Below are 17,543 nucleotides of genomic sequence, written 5' to 3'. Positions count from 1 at the left end.
ATGAACACTAGCCATGTAAGTGCACTACCAGTACTAAATAAATACCTGAAGTCACAGAGGGCACCAAGTCAAAAAGTGATGACTTGTAGGAGTGCTCATGGAAAAGCGTCAGGGGTAATAACCCTGAATAGCCCATTCGTCGATACAACTGAGAGTGACTGCCAATGCAGGGCGGTCCCGCAGAGTATGGCTCCTAAAATCTGGAGCTACCAAACGTCCAGTGCATGGTACCACCGTCAATGTAGAGTAAAGGGTCTGAGGCAGGTGACAGAATCCCTTTAATTTCGCAAATCACAAACTTTTCCCAAAACCACAACCACTTCAGGAGTGTGAGAAGTGATATGCCACCACTGCACCCCATTGGGCAAGTCCGCCTTCTCCTCCCTCTTAGCATATTATTTGAACGGACCTACAGCTGTGACTTAACAATGATAACTGCAAAAGAAAATATATTACTAAACAATCACAAGCAGGGCAGGAAGGTGGGAAACAGCTTAGTGGAGGTGCCAGTGAAAAGAGACCGGGGAGAAGGTAAGCCCTCCAATTTAATCACTCTAGAGGAGGGACAGCCAGGACCATCATGAATGTACTGTAGGGGAAGGAGAGGGAGAAAAGGGAGGGACATAACCTGCCGGTGGCAGCAGAGAAGAGCCAAACACCCCCCCCCCCCCCCCCTTGCGGAACAAACCACAAGCTACAGGCAGAAGACATGTGGATTAACCCCTCGGGCTCTAACTCTCAGTCTCTGCAGTCAAAAACGCCCTCGCTATGCGCTGTGGCGTTAACTAGACTGCAGAGAACTAAACCCTAACCACCTAACCACATGTCTTCCCCCACAAAACCAAATACCGACACAAGAACAATGATTTTGTTGTAATGAGGGTCCGTTTATTTAACTTCTTATTTTTTCTTTAATTTCGCAAATCACAAACTTTTCCCAAAACCACAACCACTTCAGGAGTGTAAGAAGTGATATGCCACCACTGCACCCCGGTGGGCAAGTCCGCCTTCTCCTCACTCTTAGTATATTCTTTGAACCGACCTCCACAGAGGAGCCCGTGTAAACCTACACGACGCTCCGACCCCCACCCAACAAAAACAAGGCCTGTTCCACCGCATCTTGAAGGCCAGATCGAGGCCGATCTCATTCAAATGCACCCCATATGGACGCATAAGGCGCTGATTATTAGAAATAATATAAGAAATTCTGGCATTAACAGTACGTGTCCGTGTCGATTGCGCCCGTGTCCCAAACGCCCTGCCAAGTGACTCTCGAGACAATCTCCGACCAAACCAAGATCACCTCTAAAAAAAAGTACTGGATTCTCTCCAGGTCGCCTCTAATGAGGGTAATGAGCTCCACGACCTTAAGCATGCACAGATCATTCCCTCCAGCGTGAACTACTAGAATAACCGGGGTTTGCAGCACCTTGCTGAGCTCAACAGCCTCCGGGAGGGCCTGCGACCAGCGAAGCCCGCAAACACCAAGCCAGACAACCCCTATGTTTCGGAAACCCAGGCTCAGGCCACCTGGCCTGAACTCAGCTCTTTGCTCGGCACAGAGAATATATGAATGCCCCAGAAAACACACTGAGGGGTGAGGGGTGTCTGAAAAGAAAATCCAAATAATCATAACAACAACTCAGGGTGAACATAAGAAGTAAAACATGCAGACTTCCACCTGCCAATGCGCTGTACTTCAGAATCAGGTAACCCCGCCCTGGCGGCCTCCGTGGCTTCTCCAATCCTAAACAAATGGGAACCATAGTCAGAGGGAGGTAGGCCAATAGTGGCAAGGCATCGCCAAAGAACGGAGCAAAACTGAAAACGGGTGAGGGGAAAACCGGAGACATGACATAAGAAAGAGGAGCCATCAGACCGAGAGGCGGCATAATTTACCATGGCTCGGTAAGGCCAAACCGGGCCGTCGATGCGGTACAAAGGGACCCATGACCCGATGGCAAAAACTTCAGTTTTTGAGCGCCGAATGCAAATGCGGACAGATGTGTCAGAAATAGATACGTCAGAGGGGGCAATGCCGACTGGCCGGTGTCTAGACTGGGGGAGAAGTTCGCTGATCCTAAAAGCGCCCAAAAAAGTGAGACAAAAAGCATCAGTGAAGAGGGAAACTTGAGTGGTCGGATAACCAGACACGGTCTAAAGCTTGTATAAGTTGAGTGAGGACCTAGTATGAAATGGGGCGCTTGCGCTCCTTGCGAACATACTCTTTTCGCCACCCTTTAAGGGCTTGGCGAACTATAAAGAACTTGGTGACATCCAACCATCCTTTTAAACGAAAGGGAAAACCGACACGCTGCGCAACGACCTCCGACACCCCAGCAGTGCGCAACAACAAGTAATCAATAGTAACGCTAAGGCGTGTAGACACAGAATTGTGAACCAGCTGGTCCGCTGCCAGCGAAACCCATTCTGACCATGCCTTACCATAACCTGACCAGGTCCCAGGAGCCACTGAAGCTCGGACAATAGGCATCAGCCGTTCAACGGTACTTCCCAAAGCTGAGGAGGGCACGGAAGACCCTCTAGCGCAGCGTCCAGAACAAGCTCCCGAAATTCCTGCAAACGAAAACGTGAGAGAGAATCAGCAGCCACATTTATAACCCCTGGGACGTGGGAAGCCCTGAAATAGATGTTTAAGACAGGCAGTGAAGAATGAGGTGACGTAATACGGACAAAACTGGAGGGGGGGGGGAAGATGTTAATTTGTTGATGCAATAAACCACCACCATATTGTCCCTCCAAAAGCAGACACGCCTGTCTTGCAGCCAAGGACCCCAAAATTCAATGGCGACTATGATGGGAAACAATTCTAACAGAGTGATGTTAGAACAAAGACCAGCTGTGCGCCACTAGGACGCCAGGGAGCGGCACACCATTCTGTACCCAAAATTGCACCAAAACCCGTGGATCCAGCGGCGTCAGTACGAGAGAGGTCAGGGATAGAAATATCCATAAGCTGCTAGCATGTGTGACCGTTATAACTCTGCAGAAAGTCACGCCATACCGAGAGGTCACGTTTTAACTGCAGGGTTAAATGTACGTGGTGATGAGGTTTTGAAACGCCTCGCGTGGCCAATGATAGTCGCCTAGAAAAAACCCTGCCCATTGGCATGACCCGACACGCAAAAAACAATAAACCCAGAAGAGACTGGAGCTTCTTGAGTGTAACGGATTTTAAAGCTCAAAAAACGCCAATAAGGCCTAGGAGTTTCGATAGCTTATCTTGGGAGAGTCAAAAAACCATTAGGGAGAAGTCCATCTCGATTCCTAAAAAGGTAATGGAGGTAGATAGACCGAACATTTTTTCCGCAGAAAGGGGGATGCCAAAACGGGACATAAAAAAACAAAAGGAGTTCAAAAGGAATTGGCACTGGGAAGAATCATCGGGGGAGACGAAAAGTAAATAATCTAGGTAATGAATGATGGAGCGGGAGCCGGTTTCTTAGCGTATTACCCATGCCAAAAAGGAGCTAAATAACAAAAAAAATTGAATGAAATGGAGCAACCCATGGGGAGACAGGTGTCGTAATTATAATACCAGTCCACCATGCAACCCAGCAGAGGATAACATTCTGGGTGCACCGGAAGAAGCCAGAAGGCAGATTCTATGTCCGATTTTGCCATCAAAGCACCTCTGCCTGCTTCCCTGACTAATGTGACCGCCCTATCAAAAAAAACATAGGAAACGGATGCATTGTCTTTTGAAATGCCATTGTTTACTGGGGCACCCTTGGGGAAGAAGAGATGGTGAATCAGGCGAAACTTCCCGGTTTCCCGTTTTGTAACGATACCCAACGGAGAAACCCGGATGTTCGAAAAAGGGGGTAAATTAAACGGGCCAGCAATTCTACCCAATTCAACCTCCTTGAAAATTTTTGCAGGCAAAACCTCTGGGTGGCGTTTCGCGGATAGTAAATTATCAGCATGAGTGGGGGAACTGGAAAAAGAAAAAGGGATGAAAAAATCTAAAGTAAAACCTCTGCGAAGTTGGGTGGCAGCACTTTTATTGAGATACCGGTCGAGGTACGGGGACATCGCGAGTACGCTCACTGGGGTCTTTTCCACTAAAGGGCACTTGGGGTCTGGGGGCTGGCTGTCGGGAACAGTGGATTGCCGCGTGGGTTCCTCCGCATACAGGGCATTTGTGTCTATATTTGCACAGTGCGCAGAATTTGCAGTAGCCCTCATTATAGAACCAACAAGCTCCTGGTCTGCGAACAGCCACTGCCCCATGACCACTAGCGGAGGCAAGGGCCCCGGCAGGAAAGGGATGTATTCTCTGGGACATCAATAGACGTAGCCAGAGGTCTGGGCTAAGCGCCAGGCGTCTGAGAAATTCTTGATCATACTGCCACCAAGCAGACCCCCCATGGGAGAAAGACCCCAGGAGAAAGCCTGTAACTAATTACACATGGTGTAAGCCACCTTTGGCCTGCGATCAATAAATCTGTAGTTGGGCCTACGTTCTTTGTCGACCGTGTGCCGGTCAACGGTAATCAAGGACCAGGTGTCCACATACTGATTGTTCCAAATTTTTGCTTTGGTGTCATTATCTAAATGTGCTCCCAAAGTGAAAAGGCCACAAAATAGAGACTCTTATGAAACAGTGGGGTTGTTGGCCATGGTTATGGAGGGGACTGGAGGCTGATGTGCGGTGAAGGCAGTCACAGAAGAGAGCGCGAGAGCAGATGCGCACGCAACAGGAGCGGGGGGCGGAGCCACAGAACACGCAGCTGTAAGGAGAAATGGGAGTCCCTGGCTGCGCGCTGGATGCAGCGCCCACCCGCTTAGAAGAATTAGCAACTTTTCTAAGGGAGGAGGGAGGGGGCTGACTGCGGCTAAGGTGGCATGGTGGGCGGGTGTGCCAAGCGGTCCGCCGGCCAACAACTGAGGGAGATGCTGGGGGAGCAGGAGGGGGCTCCTGCAATCCAGCCAGCAAACAAGCCAAGAAGCCTGGTCCCTCAGATTGAACCCTGGCAGAGATGGCTGCCAGGATCACCTTCTCGTTGGTCATACCTGCAGCAAAACAGCTTGGTGGAGGTGCTGGTGAAAAGAGACCTGGGAGAAGGTAAGCCCTCATATTTAATCACTCTAGGGGAGGGATGGCCAGGACCATCATGAATGTACTGTACGGGAGGGAGAGGGAGAAAAGGGAGTGACATAACCTGCCGGGGGGAGCAGAAAAGAGCTAAACACCCCCCCTTGCGGAACAAACCACAAGCTGCAGGCAGAGGACATGGGGATTAATGCCTCAGGCTTTAACTCCCAGTCTCTGCTGTCAAAACCGCCCTCGCTATGCGCTGTGGCGTTAACTAGGAAGCATCAAGTGGGAAATTAGAAGTGGTCAGCAACCACAACAAGACTGGCCATCTACTGATCTCCTTTGTGCAGCCAGGGTGCATCCACACGCCTTACAGTGCCCTTGTCATCGCCTTCCTCACCTACTGCTTCTTACACTCAGACTACTCTTCTTCGTCCTTTGTTTCATCATCAGTCATCCATAACAGAATGTGTGGCCAGGAAAAAACTATATGGACCCAGCAATCTGATGGTGTGCAAGCTGAACACCCACCTGGACAAGTAGCAGCTGTACAACAAGGAGGCCAGGTCCTATTGACACCTCCACATTTGACTCAGGTTCTTATGCACCTTTTACACTTTCTTCTCAAAGGACATCCTCCTGTCTGCAGCAGAACCAGGGCAGAACTTTGCTGCCCCACCTCCCTATTACCATATATCTAAAGTGAAGCATTGTAATGCTGTCTTAGAACTCATGAGTCTGAGAGAGAAGCCACATGGCAAATTAGTTCCTTAAGTGCATCAAGCAGCAAATATCCCACCGGCTGTCCCCTTTACCAACTCCAGCTGGGCAAGGAGGTCAGCGACAATGGCGGAACCATAAAACATGCTCCCTGTATATAGCATGTAGTGGTGCAACGCTATTTGAAAAGTGTCAAGGCTTATAGAAGTTGCTGCCTCTGAGAAAAAATGCACAAATCATCTGCAGCACTCCTTCAGTTCCAAAGAATCAAGTGTGTTTGTTCACCAAAATGCATCATAACAGAACAACATTTCGACTCTTACTCTGCTGCAACCTCTGCCTTCTCCAGAAACATTTAGGCCTTTGGCATTCCCCTGTGCAGGGCCTGGCACTTCTCTGTCTGATGTACTGTTAGATCAAACAAATAAATAAAAAGGAAATTAAAACACCCCAAAAAGTCTGTAATTTTCTCACTTCACCATACATCGGCTAATAAGTCCTTTTTCCCCCCACTAATAAACACAAAAAAGAGCTTTAGAACATATAACTGCACCTCTGAATGGCAAATATATTTATTTCTTTTTCCACTAATACATGCCACAGAAGGCTTTAGAACATATAACTGCACCTCTGAATGGCAAATATTTGTTTTCTCTTTCCTCTAATGCACGTCACAAAAGACTTTAGAACAGGCATCTCAAACTGCGCCCTCCAGCTGTTGCAAAACTACAACTCCCACAATGCCCTGCTGTAGGCTGATACCTGTAGGCTGTCCGGGCATGCTGGGAGTTGTAATTTTGCAACAGCTGGAGGGCCGCAGTTTGAGATCCCTGCTTTAGAACATATAACTGCACAGCTGAACGGCAAATATATTTTACTTCTGCACTATAACACGCCACAAAAGGCTTTAGAACATATAACTGCACAGCAGAATGGCAAATGTGTTATATTTTTACTTTTGACACTAATACATTCCACATTCCATGGCAAATTCGGCCAGCTCTGGCCACAGGTTAAGCCTGCACACCCAGTAGTCCAGGGTTTCCTCGTTAACCCGATGTAGTCAGACACCTGTTGGTCTAGGCTTTTCCTGAGGATGGATCTAGAGGGCGGCTGTCGATGGGTTGACTGCAAGAATAATCTCATATCTGAAGTGACCAACACATCATCAAACCGCCCTCTTCTTGCATGCGCTGTTGGATTGGTACACGCAACTGTTTCTCTGTGAGTGAAAATTCCTCTGCCAGCGCCTGCAAAAGCAGAATGCAGCATTTTTTGAAGCAAGGCCTGGAAGTGCTGCATTCTGACAGCCCTTTGTAATGCTGGTAACATGTCCATCATTTTGTGTTTGTACCGGGGGTCTAAGTACATTGCCACCCAGTACTGGTCCTTGCCTGTGACGAAACCAACCTCGCCACTGGGTGGTGGAGAAGCCTGGCTACCAGCCTCTTGCCCAAGGATTATGAGCCCTCTCATCAGCCAGGCTTCCTTTGTTCACAAAGGACTTTTACTAACTTTTGAACCCCTGGTCTAATTCGTGCCATTTTGGAATATGTTAAATGTCTATGTGTACTGTAAAGGGTGGGACATTGTATATTTGAGTAGTGATGTCTGTCCTATTGTCCCCATGTGTGTATTGGCGATTCCCCTTTGTCCTGAGAGATAATTGACTTACTCCTCGGTTGTCTCCAGGACAGAAGACATTGTGTATTCTCCTGCCTGTGATACAATGGCATCAACCCATTGTGTGGGGTAATTGTATCACAGGCAGAGGGGAGGATTTTGTGTGGGAGAGTCTGAGTTTACTGTACATGTTTTTTAGTTGTTTTTACAAAACCCTGTGGGTGGTGACCTTGTTGGAAAATGTGTATAAGTCAATGCTTGTGTGTTCAATAAAGAGTTCCTGTTTTACCCTTCATCATGTTGAGGCTGGTGTTTGGGTAACTGATCGACACTGGGGATTGCTATACGCTGAAGATTTGCTATACTCCCCTGGCTATACTATTCGCTCTTGTAAGAGCTGTTCCTGCTCTTTGGATTTAGGAGAGGTTCACCCACTGGAGCCTGGAGCCTTGTCATAGTTCCAGGGTGGGTAGGAGACAGCGAGACCTCAAGCAAGCTTTGGCGGTTCGTGAGGTCTGCAGCGCTTACAGTGTTAAGTGTAGTGCTTGGAGTCCTCGGGAAGCGCTAGGAGCATAATTCAACGGAGGTACCCGGTCGGGGTGCCAGGAGATCCGTTACATTGCCCTTTATGCTTTTTATATGGGGGTACCTCTTCAAATACTGATGCACTAAACTGGAAGTGGTGGAGTGGCCTGGCTCCTGAACATCGTCCATGATAATTTCGTCCTCGGTCTCCACCCCCCAGCCACGGACAACACCAGGGATCCCAGAAAAGTTTAAAGCATGCTCTTCTTGCTCCTCCTCTGACTCCTCTTCATACTCCTGTTGACTTGTCTCAGATGGAGTAGCCTCCCCTGGGAATTCATGCAGCATTGCGACTTCCTCATCTTCCTGCTCCTCGATGGCTTTATCAATGACACGACGCAATGCACGCTCCAGAAAGAAGGCATAAGGTATAATATCCCTGATGGCGCCCTGGCTGCGACTGACCAGTTTGGTGATCTCCTCAAATGGCTGCAGAAGTCTGCATGCATCGAGCATGAGCAGCAACTGGCGCAGTGAAAAAAAACAAGATCCCCAGAATCAGTCCTGCCGCAGAGTTCGTACAGGTAGTCGTTAATGGCACATTTCTGCTGGAGCAGTCTATCAAGCATATACAATGTGGAGTTCCAGTGCGTCGGGCAGATGTCTGACGAGCAGATGGTGTCGCTGCTGAACGTCAGCAAGATGAGCCGTGGCCGTGTAAGATCTTTTAAAATGAGATCAGATGTTTCAGCACGCTTGGCACCGTTGTCGCATACCACTTTACCAACTGTCAAATTGAGCGGGGTTAGCCACTGATCGGCCTGTAATCGCAAAGCTGAAAGGAGTGCAGGACCGGTGTGGCTCTTGGCTTCCAGGCACAACAGCTGCAGCACAGCATGGAAATGTCTCACCTGGCATGTCAAAAATGGTTCTGAGAAGCTTGGGGTGCTGCAGTGGAAAGTGGAAAAGGAGGAGTCAGCCAAGGAGGAGACGGAGGATGGAGTAGGAGGAGGAGAAGAAGAGGCAGGCCTGCATGCAATTCATTAGTGGTAACACCAAATCCACACCGGTGCCATGGGTTGCATGCTTGACAGCCTTCAGAAGGTTCACCCAGTGGGCAGTAAAAGTTATGTACCTTCCCTGCTCGTGTTTGCCACGTGTCTGTGGTCAGATGTATCTTGGCACCGACACTGTGTGCCAGAGATACATTCACTTGCCTCTGAACGTGGCCATATAGCCCTGGGGTTCCCTTCTAGGAGAAATATTTCCTTCCGGGGACCTTCCATTGCAGTGTGCCAATGGCCACAAATTTTCTAAAGGCCACTGAGTCCACCAGTTTATATGGCAGTAGTTGAGGGGCTAGCAGTTCCAACAAGACAGCAGTCAGCCATTGGGCAAGAGTGTTATACCATCTTTTTACGCTCAAACATTTGGGCCATGAAGCCTGCCTTGTGCCAGATGAATGAGACGACGGCACGGTGGAAGGTGGAGTGGAGGACAAATGGGTGGAGAGAGGAGAAGGAGAAGAGGCAGGACGTGGAGCGCCGAGAGTGTGGCTTTGTGGGTTCTGACGGTGTTGCTCCTACTAGGCTCGGTGATGGGAGGCCAGGTGCCTTCTTAAAGGGAACCTGTCACCAGTATTTTGGGTATAGAGCTGAGGACATGGGTTGCTAGATGGCCACTAGCACATCCGCAATACCCAGTCCCCATAGCTCTCTGTGTTATTAATGTGTAAAACAAAAAACGTTTTGATACATATGCAAATTAACATAAGAGTCATATCTTACTTGTGTGACAGAGAAGAGTCATATTTTAAAGCTCTGACTCATCTTAGGTTATTTTGCATATGTATCAAATCTTTTTTTTTTACACATAAAAAGCACTAAAAGAGCTATGGGGACTGGATATTGCAGATGTGCTAGTGGCCATCTAGAAACCCATGTCCTCAGCTCTATACCCAAAATCCCGGTGACAGGTTCCCTTTAAGGCAGTCGACCCTAAGTGGGTGTTGGGCTTACCGCGACTTTTGCGTTAACAGCACAGGCTGCAGATGGCAACACTATTGTTAGCAGCGGACAAGTTAAAAAAAAGCCCACACTGCGGAACCATGTGCCGGCGTCCCTAGAGCACCAGATGTGACCGTGCATGGTGCATGGCTCGTTTCAGATACATTAGCAGTCTGCTTTTTGCCTCCTTTGCAGTGAAGTTCTGCCTGCTTCTCCTCCTTCTCTTCCCTATCTGCTGCTTTCTTTCTCTGAACTTCCCTCATCTTCCTCTCTTGTGGGCACCCTTGTGACGTCCATCGACACATCATCATCATCATCGTCAACTTCACCACCACTGACAATAGAGATCTCTGAGTAGGCAGCAACAGCGGGGACCACCCTCCTTGGGCTGATATAAGTACTGCTGTTAGAACACTGGGTGGCAGCGTTGATACCTCCTCTTCTTGATCCGATGCCAAGAATGTCTGCACATTTCCAGATCTCTCTAGATCCAACCTTACAGAGCTTGAGAGGATGTGCAGAGAAAAATGGCAGAACATCCCCAAATCCAGGGGTATAAAACTTTGACATCATCCCCAAGAAGATTGGAGGCTGTAATCACTGTCAAAGGGGCTTCAACTAAGTCCTGAGTAAAGGGGCTGAATACTTATGTCAACAAAGGATTTTTGTGTTTATTTTCAATAAATTAGAAAAGATTTCTAACCTTCTGTTCTCATTTTCTCCTTATGTGGGATTGAGTGCAAAATAACAGAGACAAATTAGCACCTTTATATTTTAGCATAAGGAGCAACATAACAAAATACAAACAAGTGAAAGGGTCTGACAGAAGACTTTACGAATGCTCAATAAATCTGTGAAATCTTGTTTTCTTTGACTTCTTCTTGTGTCTATTTACAGATCATATTCCAATTGCTCACAATAAGATCTCCAGGTCAATGGCATCCACCACCTGTCAGCTACCTGTCTTCAAAAATCTCACCCAATTCAGACCAAGAAGAGATCCAAAGACTAATCAAGCTCATTGAATGGCCTGAGGTCCCCAGTGGAGTGGACGTCATGTCTTCTACAAGTCCAAATACCACATTTTATGTTTTGCTGCATCCACAAGAAGTATACCACATAGGAGATCGCATAACTGTTGTCATATTTGCTCGAGATCATTATGGTCGACCAAAAACCTATGGAGGAGATTATTTTCAGGTCACGCTGCACTCTCCAAAGCTGAAAGCTGGAGTAACAGGTGCAGTCACCGACCACAGAAATGGCAGATATTCAGCCACGTTCCTTCTGCTCTGGCCTGGAGACGCTGAGGTTCACATCTCTCTGGTACATTCCAGTGAAGCCATTTCGATTATAAGCAGGAAGAGGGACTCTCGGCCCGACAAGGTGAAAGCAGAGGTTTTGTCTTAGTTTTGAGTTCTGTTGAATGGATCATAAATTACTTTGATGCCAGCAGATGAAGGGAGTGCAAATTACTATGCTCCATACATTGGAGCTAAAGTGGGCATAGTAAATTGATTTTTTTTCCCGTTCCAAGGCTTGTATCTTTTATTATTATCTGAGACAACTTAATTAGGTAGTTTAGATGGCCAGTTCCTAAAAAACTTTTGTTCATGTAATGTGATAGTTGTCCTTTTAGATGATAATGCTAAAGGTTAAAACAAAAACTTCTAGTAGATCTCTGCCAATATCTGTGGCCTTGTCTGGGCTTCCATTGATAGGATTGAGATATGCTATTCTGCACTAGAAACTTTTATAAACACACAAAAAAAAATTCCAACATGGCGGCAGATGAAGTGTTTGGCAGATGTCAGCCATTGGTTAGCACCTGTCATCTTAGTCATGTCTTAAAAAGTGACGCTCATCAGCAAAAAATGTTCTAAACTGACCGATATGGATATCCAAAATCTAGTGGGCGGTCAGCAATTGGCAGGTATCTCAACAGGACGGGCTGTCAATCATTGAGTTATTCTTCCTACTAGACTCCCAAGTAGAGTTGAGCGAACACCTGGATGTTCGGGTTCGAGAAGTTCGGCCGAACTTCCCGGAAATGTTCGGGTTCGGGATCCGAACCTGATCCGAACTTCGTCCCGAACCCAAACCCAATTGAAGTCAATGGGGACCTGAACTTTTCGGTACTAAAAAGGCTGTAAAACAGCCCAGGAAAGAGCTAGAGGGCTGCAAAAGGCAGCAACATGTAGGTAAATCCCCTGCAAACAAATGTGGATAGGGAAATGAATAAAAATAAAAATTAAATAAATAAAAATTAACCAAAATCAATTGGAGAGAGGTCCCATAGCAGAGAATCTGGCTTCACGTCACCCACCACTGGAACAGTCCATTCTCAGATATTTAGGCCCCGGCACCCAGGCAGAGGAGAGAGGTCCCGTAACAGAGAATCTGTTTTCATGTCAGCAGAGAATCAGTCTGCATGTCATAGCAGAGAATCAGGCTTCACGTCAGCCACCACTGCAACAGTCCATTGTCATATATTTAGGCCCAGCACCCAGGCAGAGGAGAGAGGTCCCGTAACAGAGAATCTGGCTTCATGTCAGCAGAGAATCAGTCTGCATGTCATAGCAGAGAATCAGGCTTCACGTCAGCCACCACTGCAACAGTCCATTGTCATAAATTTAGGCCAAGCACCCAGGCAGAGGAGAGAGGTCCCGTAACAGACAATCTGGCTTCATGTCAGCAGAGAATCAGTCTTCATATCATAGCAGAGAATCAGGTTTCACATCACCCACCACTGTAAGAGTCCATTTTCATAAATTTAGGCCCAGCACCCAGGCAGAGGAGAGAGGTCCCGTAACAGACAATCTGGCTTCATGTCAGCAGAGAATCAGTCTTCATGTCATAGCAGAGAATCTGGCTTCATGTCAGCAGAGAATCAGTCTTCATATCATAGCAGAGAATCAGGCTTCACGTCACCCACCACTGTAAGAGTCCATTTTCATAAATTTAAGCCCAGCACCCAGGCAGAGGAGAGAGGTCCCGTAACAGACAATCTGGCTTCATGTCAGCAGAGAATCAGTCTTCATATCATAGCAGAGAATCAGGCTTCACGTCAGCCACCAATGCAACAGTCCATTGTCAGATATTTAGGCCCAGCACCCAGGCAGAGGAGAGCGGTCCCGTATCAGACAATCAGGCTTCACGTCAGCCACCAGAGCAACAGTCCAATGGAATATATTTAGGCCCAGCACCCAGGCAGAGGAGAGAGGTCCCTTAACACAGAATCTGGCTTCATGTCATAGCAGAGAATCAGGCTTCACGTCAGCCACCACTGCAACAGTCCATTTTCATAAATTTAGGCCCAGCACCCAGGCAGAGGAGAGAGGTCCCGTAACAGAGAATCTGGCTTCATGTCAGCAGAGAATCAGTCTTCATGTCATAGCAGAGAATCAGGCTTCACGTCAGCCACCACTGTAAGAGTCCATTTTCATAAATTTAGGCCCAGCACCCAGGCAGAGGAGAGAGGTCCCGTAACAGAGAATCTGGCTTCATGTCAGCAGAGAATCAGTCTTCATGTCATAGCAGAGAATCAGGCTTCACGTCAGCCACCACTGTAAGAGTCCATTTTCATAAATTTAGGCCCAGCACCCAGGCAGAGGAGAGAGGTCCCGTAACAGACAATCTGGCTTCATGTCAGCAGAGAATCAGTCTTCATATCATAGCAGAGAATCAGGCTTCACGTCAGCCACCAATGCAACAGTCCATTGTCAGATATTTAGGCCCAGCACCCAGGCAGAGGAGAGCGGTCCCGTAACAGACAATCAGGCTTCACGTCAGCCACCAGAGCAACAGTCCAATGGAATATATTTAGGCCCAGCACCCAGGCAGAGGAGAGAGGTCCCTTAACACAGAATCTGGCTTCATGTCATAGCAGAGAATCAGGCTTCACGTCAGCCACCACTGCAACAGTCCATTTTCATAAATTTAGGCCCAGCACCCAGGCAGAGGAGAGAGGTCCCGTAACAGAGAATCTGGCTTCATGTCAGCAGAGAATCAGTCTTCATGTCATAGCAGAGAATCAGGCTTCACGTCAGCCACCACTGTAAGAGTCCATTTTCATAAATTTAGGCCCAGCACCCAGGCAGAGGAGAGAGGTCCCGTAACAGACAATCTGGCTTCATGTCAGCAGAGAATCAGTCTTCATGTCATAGCAGAGAATCAGGCTTCACGTCAGCCACCACTGCAACAGTCCATTGTCATAAATTTAGGCCCAGCACCCAGGCAGAGGAGAGAGGTCCCGTAACAGACAATCTGGCTTCATGTCAGCAGAGAATCAGTCTTTATATCATAGCAGAGAATCAGGCTTCACGTCAGCCACCAATGCAACAGTCCATTGTCAGATATTTAGGCCCAGCACCCAGGCAGAGGAGAGAGGTCCCGTAACAGAGAATCTGGCTTCATGTCAGCAGAGAATCAGTCTTCATGTCATAGCAGAGAATCAGGCTTCACGTCAGCCACCACTGTAAGAGTCCATTTTCATAAATTTAGGCCCAGCACCCAGGCAGAGGAGAGAGGTCCCTTAACACAGAATCTGGCTTCATGTCATAGCAGAGAATCAGGCTTCACGTCAGCCACCACTGCAACAGTCCATTTTCATAAATTTAGGCCCAGCACCCAGGCAGAGGAGAGAGGTCCCGTAACAGAGAATCTGGCTTCATGTCAGCAGAGAATCAGTCTTCATGTCATAGCAGAGAATCAGGCTTCACGTCAGCCACCACTGTAAGAGTCCATTTTCATAAATTTAGGCCCAGCACCCAGGCAGAGGAGAGAGGTCCCGTAACAGACAATCTGGCTTCATGTCAGCAGAGAATCAGTCTTCATGTCATAGCAGAGAATCAGGCTTCACGTCAGCCACCACTGCAACAGTCCATTGTCATAAATTTAGGCCCAGCACCCAGGCAGAGGAGAGAGGTCCCGTAACAGACAATCTGGCTTCATGTCAGCAGAGAATCAGTCTTTATATCATAGCAGAGAATCAGGCTTCACGTCAGCCACCAATGCAACAGTCCATTGTCAGATATTTAGGCCCAGCACCCAGGCAGAGGAGAGAGGTCCCGTAACAGAGAATCTGGCTTCATGTCAGCAGAGAATCAGTCTGCATGTCATAGCAGAGAATCAGGCTTCACGTCACCCAACATTGGAACAGTCCATTGGCATATATTTAGGCCCCGGCACCCAGACAGAGGAGAGGTTCATTCAAATTTGGGTAGCCTCGCAATATAATGGTAAAATGAAAATAAAAATAGGAATGAATGAGGAAGTGCCCTGGAGTACAATAATATATGGTTAAGGGGAGGTAGTTAATGTCTAATCTAGACAAGGGACGGACAGGTCCTGTGGGATCCATGCCTGGTTCATTTTTATGAACGTCAGCTTGTCCACATTGGCTGTAGACAGGCGGCTGCGTTTGTCTGTAATGACACCCCCTGCCGTTCTGAATACATGTTCAGACAAAACGCTGGCCACCGGGCAGGCCAGCACCTCCAAGGCATAAAAGGCTAGCTCTGGCCACGTGGACAATTTAGAGACCCAGTAGTTGAATGGGGCCGAACCATCAGTCAGTACGTGGAGGGGTGTGCACACGTACTGTTCCACCATGTTAGTGAAATGTTGCCTTCTGCTAACACGTTGCGTATCAGGTGGTGGTGCAGTTAGCTGTGGCGTGTTGACAAAACTTTTCCACATCTCTGCCATGCTAACCCTGCCCTCAGAGGAGCTGGCCGTGACACAGCTGCCTTGGCGACCTCTTGCTCCTCCTCTGCCTTGGCCTTGGGCTTCCACTTGTTCCCCTGTGACATTTGGGAATTCTCTCAGTAGCGCGTCTACCAACGTGCGCTTGTACTCGCGCATCTTCCTATCACGCTCCAGTGCAGGAAGTAAGGTGGGCACATTGTCTTTGTAGCGTGGATCCAGCAGGGTGGCAACCCAGTAGTCCGCACACGTTAAAATGTGGGCAACTCTGCTGTCGTTGCGCAGGCACTGCAGCATGTAGTCGCTCATGTGTGCCAGGCTGCCAAGGGGTAAGGACAAGCTGTCCTCTGTGGGAGGCGTATCATCATCGTCCTGCCTTTCCCCCCAGCCACGCACCAGTGATGGACCCGAGCTGCGTTGGGTGCCACCCCGCTGTGACCATGCTTCATCCTCATCCTCCTCCACCTCCTCCTCATCCTCGTCCTCCTCGTCCTCCATTAGTGGGCCCTGGCTGGCCAAATTTGTACCTGGCCTCTGCTGTTGCCAAAAACCTCCCTCTGAGTCACTTTGAAGAGACTGGCCTGAAAGTGCTAAAAATGACCCCTCTTCCTCCTCCTCCTCCTCCTGGGCCACCTCCTCTTCCATCATCACCCTAAGTGTTTTCTCAAGGAGACATAGAAGTGGTATTGTAACGCTGATAACGGCGTCATCGCCACTGGCCATGTTGGTGGAGTACTCGAAACAGCGCAACAGGGCACACAGGTCTCGCATGGAGGCCCAGTCATTGGTGGTGAAGTGGTGCTGTTCTGTAGTGCGACTGACCCGTGCGTGCTGCAGCTGAAACTCCACTATGGCCTGCTGCTGCTCGCACAGTCTGTCCAGCATGTGCAAGGTGGAGTTCCACCTGGTGGGCACGTCGCATATGAGGCGGTGAGCGGGAAGGCCGAAGTTACGCTGTAGCTCAGACAGGCGAGCAGCAGCAGGATGTGAACGCCGGAAGCGCGAACAGACGGCCCGCACTTTATGCAGCAGCTCTGACATGTCGGGGTAGTTGTGAATGAACTTCTGCACCACCAAATTCAGCACATGCGCCAAGCAAGGGATGTGCGTCAAACTGGCTAGTCCCAGAGCTGCAACGAGATTTTGCCCATTATCACACACCACCAGGCCGGGCTTGAGGCTCACCGACAGCAACCACTCGTCGGTCTGTTGTTCTATACCCTGCCACAACTCCTGTGCGGTGTGGGGCCTGTCCCCCAAACATATGAGTTTCAGAATGGCCTGCTGACGTTTACCCCGGGCTGTGCTGAAGTTGGTGGTGAAGGTGTGTGGCTGACTAGATGAGCAGGTGGAAGAAGAGGAGGAGGAAGTCGAGTAGGAAGAGGTGGCAACAGGAGGCAAAGAATGTTGCCCTGCGATCCTTGGCGGCGGAAGGACGTGCGCCAAACAGCTCTCCGCCTGGGGCCCAGCTTCCACTACATTTACCCAGTGTGCAGTTAGGGAGATATAGCGTCCCTGGCCGTGCTTACTGGTCCACGTATCTGTGGTTAGGTGGACCTTGCCACAGATGGCGTTGTGCAGTGCACACTTGATTTTATCGGATACTTGGTTGTGCAGGGAAGGCACGGCTCTCCTTGAGAAGTAGTGCCGGCTGGGAACAACATACTGTGGGACAGCAAGCGACATGAGCTGTTTGAAGCTGTCTGTGTCCACCAGCCTAAATGACAGCATTTCATAGGCCAGTAGTTTAGAAATGCTGGCATTCAGGGCCAGGGATCGAGGGTGGCTAGGTGGGAATTTACGCTTTCTCTCAAATGTTTGTGAGATGGAGAGCTGAACGCTGCCGTGTGACATGGTTGAGACGCTTAGTGACGGAGGTGGTGGTGGTGTTGGTGGTACAT

At 48.8% G+C, this 17,543-nt stretch overlaps 1 protein-coding gene across 1 annotated transcript in view; it reads left to right on the top strand.

The window, feature by feature from the left end:
- Window positions 1-4,869: 4,869 nt before the first annotated feature.
- Window positions 4,870-17,543, top strand: part of LOC122939283 (NXPE family member 3-like) — a 54,529-nt gene continuing 41,855 nt past the window's right edge. Inside the window, exons 1-2 of the mRNA XM_044295356.1 lie at window positions 4,870-5,089; window positions 10,925-11,322. Coding sequence (XP_044151291.1) covers window positions 4,870-5,089; window positions 10,925-11,322 — 618 coding nt within the window. The remainder of the gene's footprint in view (window positions 5,090-10,924; window positions 11,323-17,543) is intronic.

Source organism: Bufo gargarizans, chromosome 5 (genome assembly GCF_014858855.1).
Source record: "Bufo gargarizans isolate SCDJY-AF-19 chromosome 5, ASM1485885v1, whole genome shotgun sequence".
In the NCBI taxonomy this organism is placed as follows: Eukaryota; Metazoa; Chordata; class Amphibia; order Anura; family Bufonidae; genus Bufo; species Bufo gargarizans.
The sequence above is the reverse complement of the archived record's forward strand: the minus strand, read 5'-3'. Positions and strand labels throughout refer to the sequence as shown.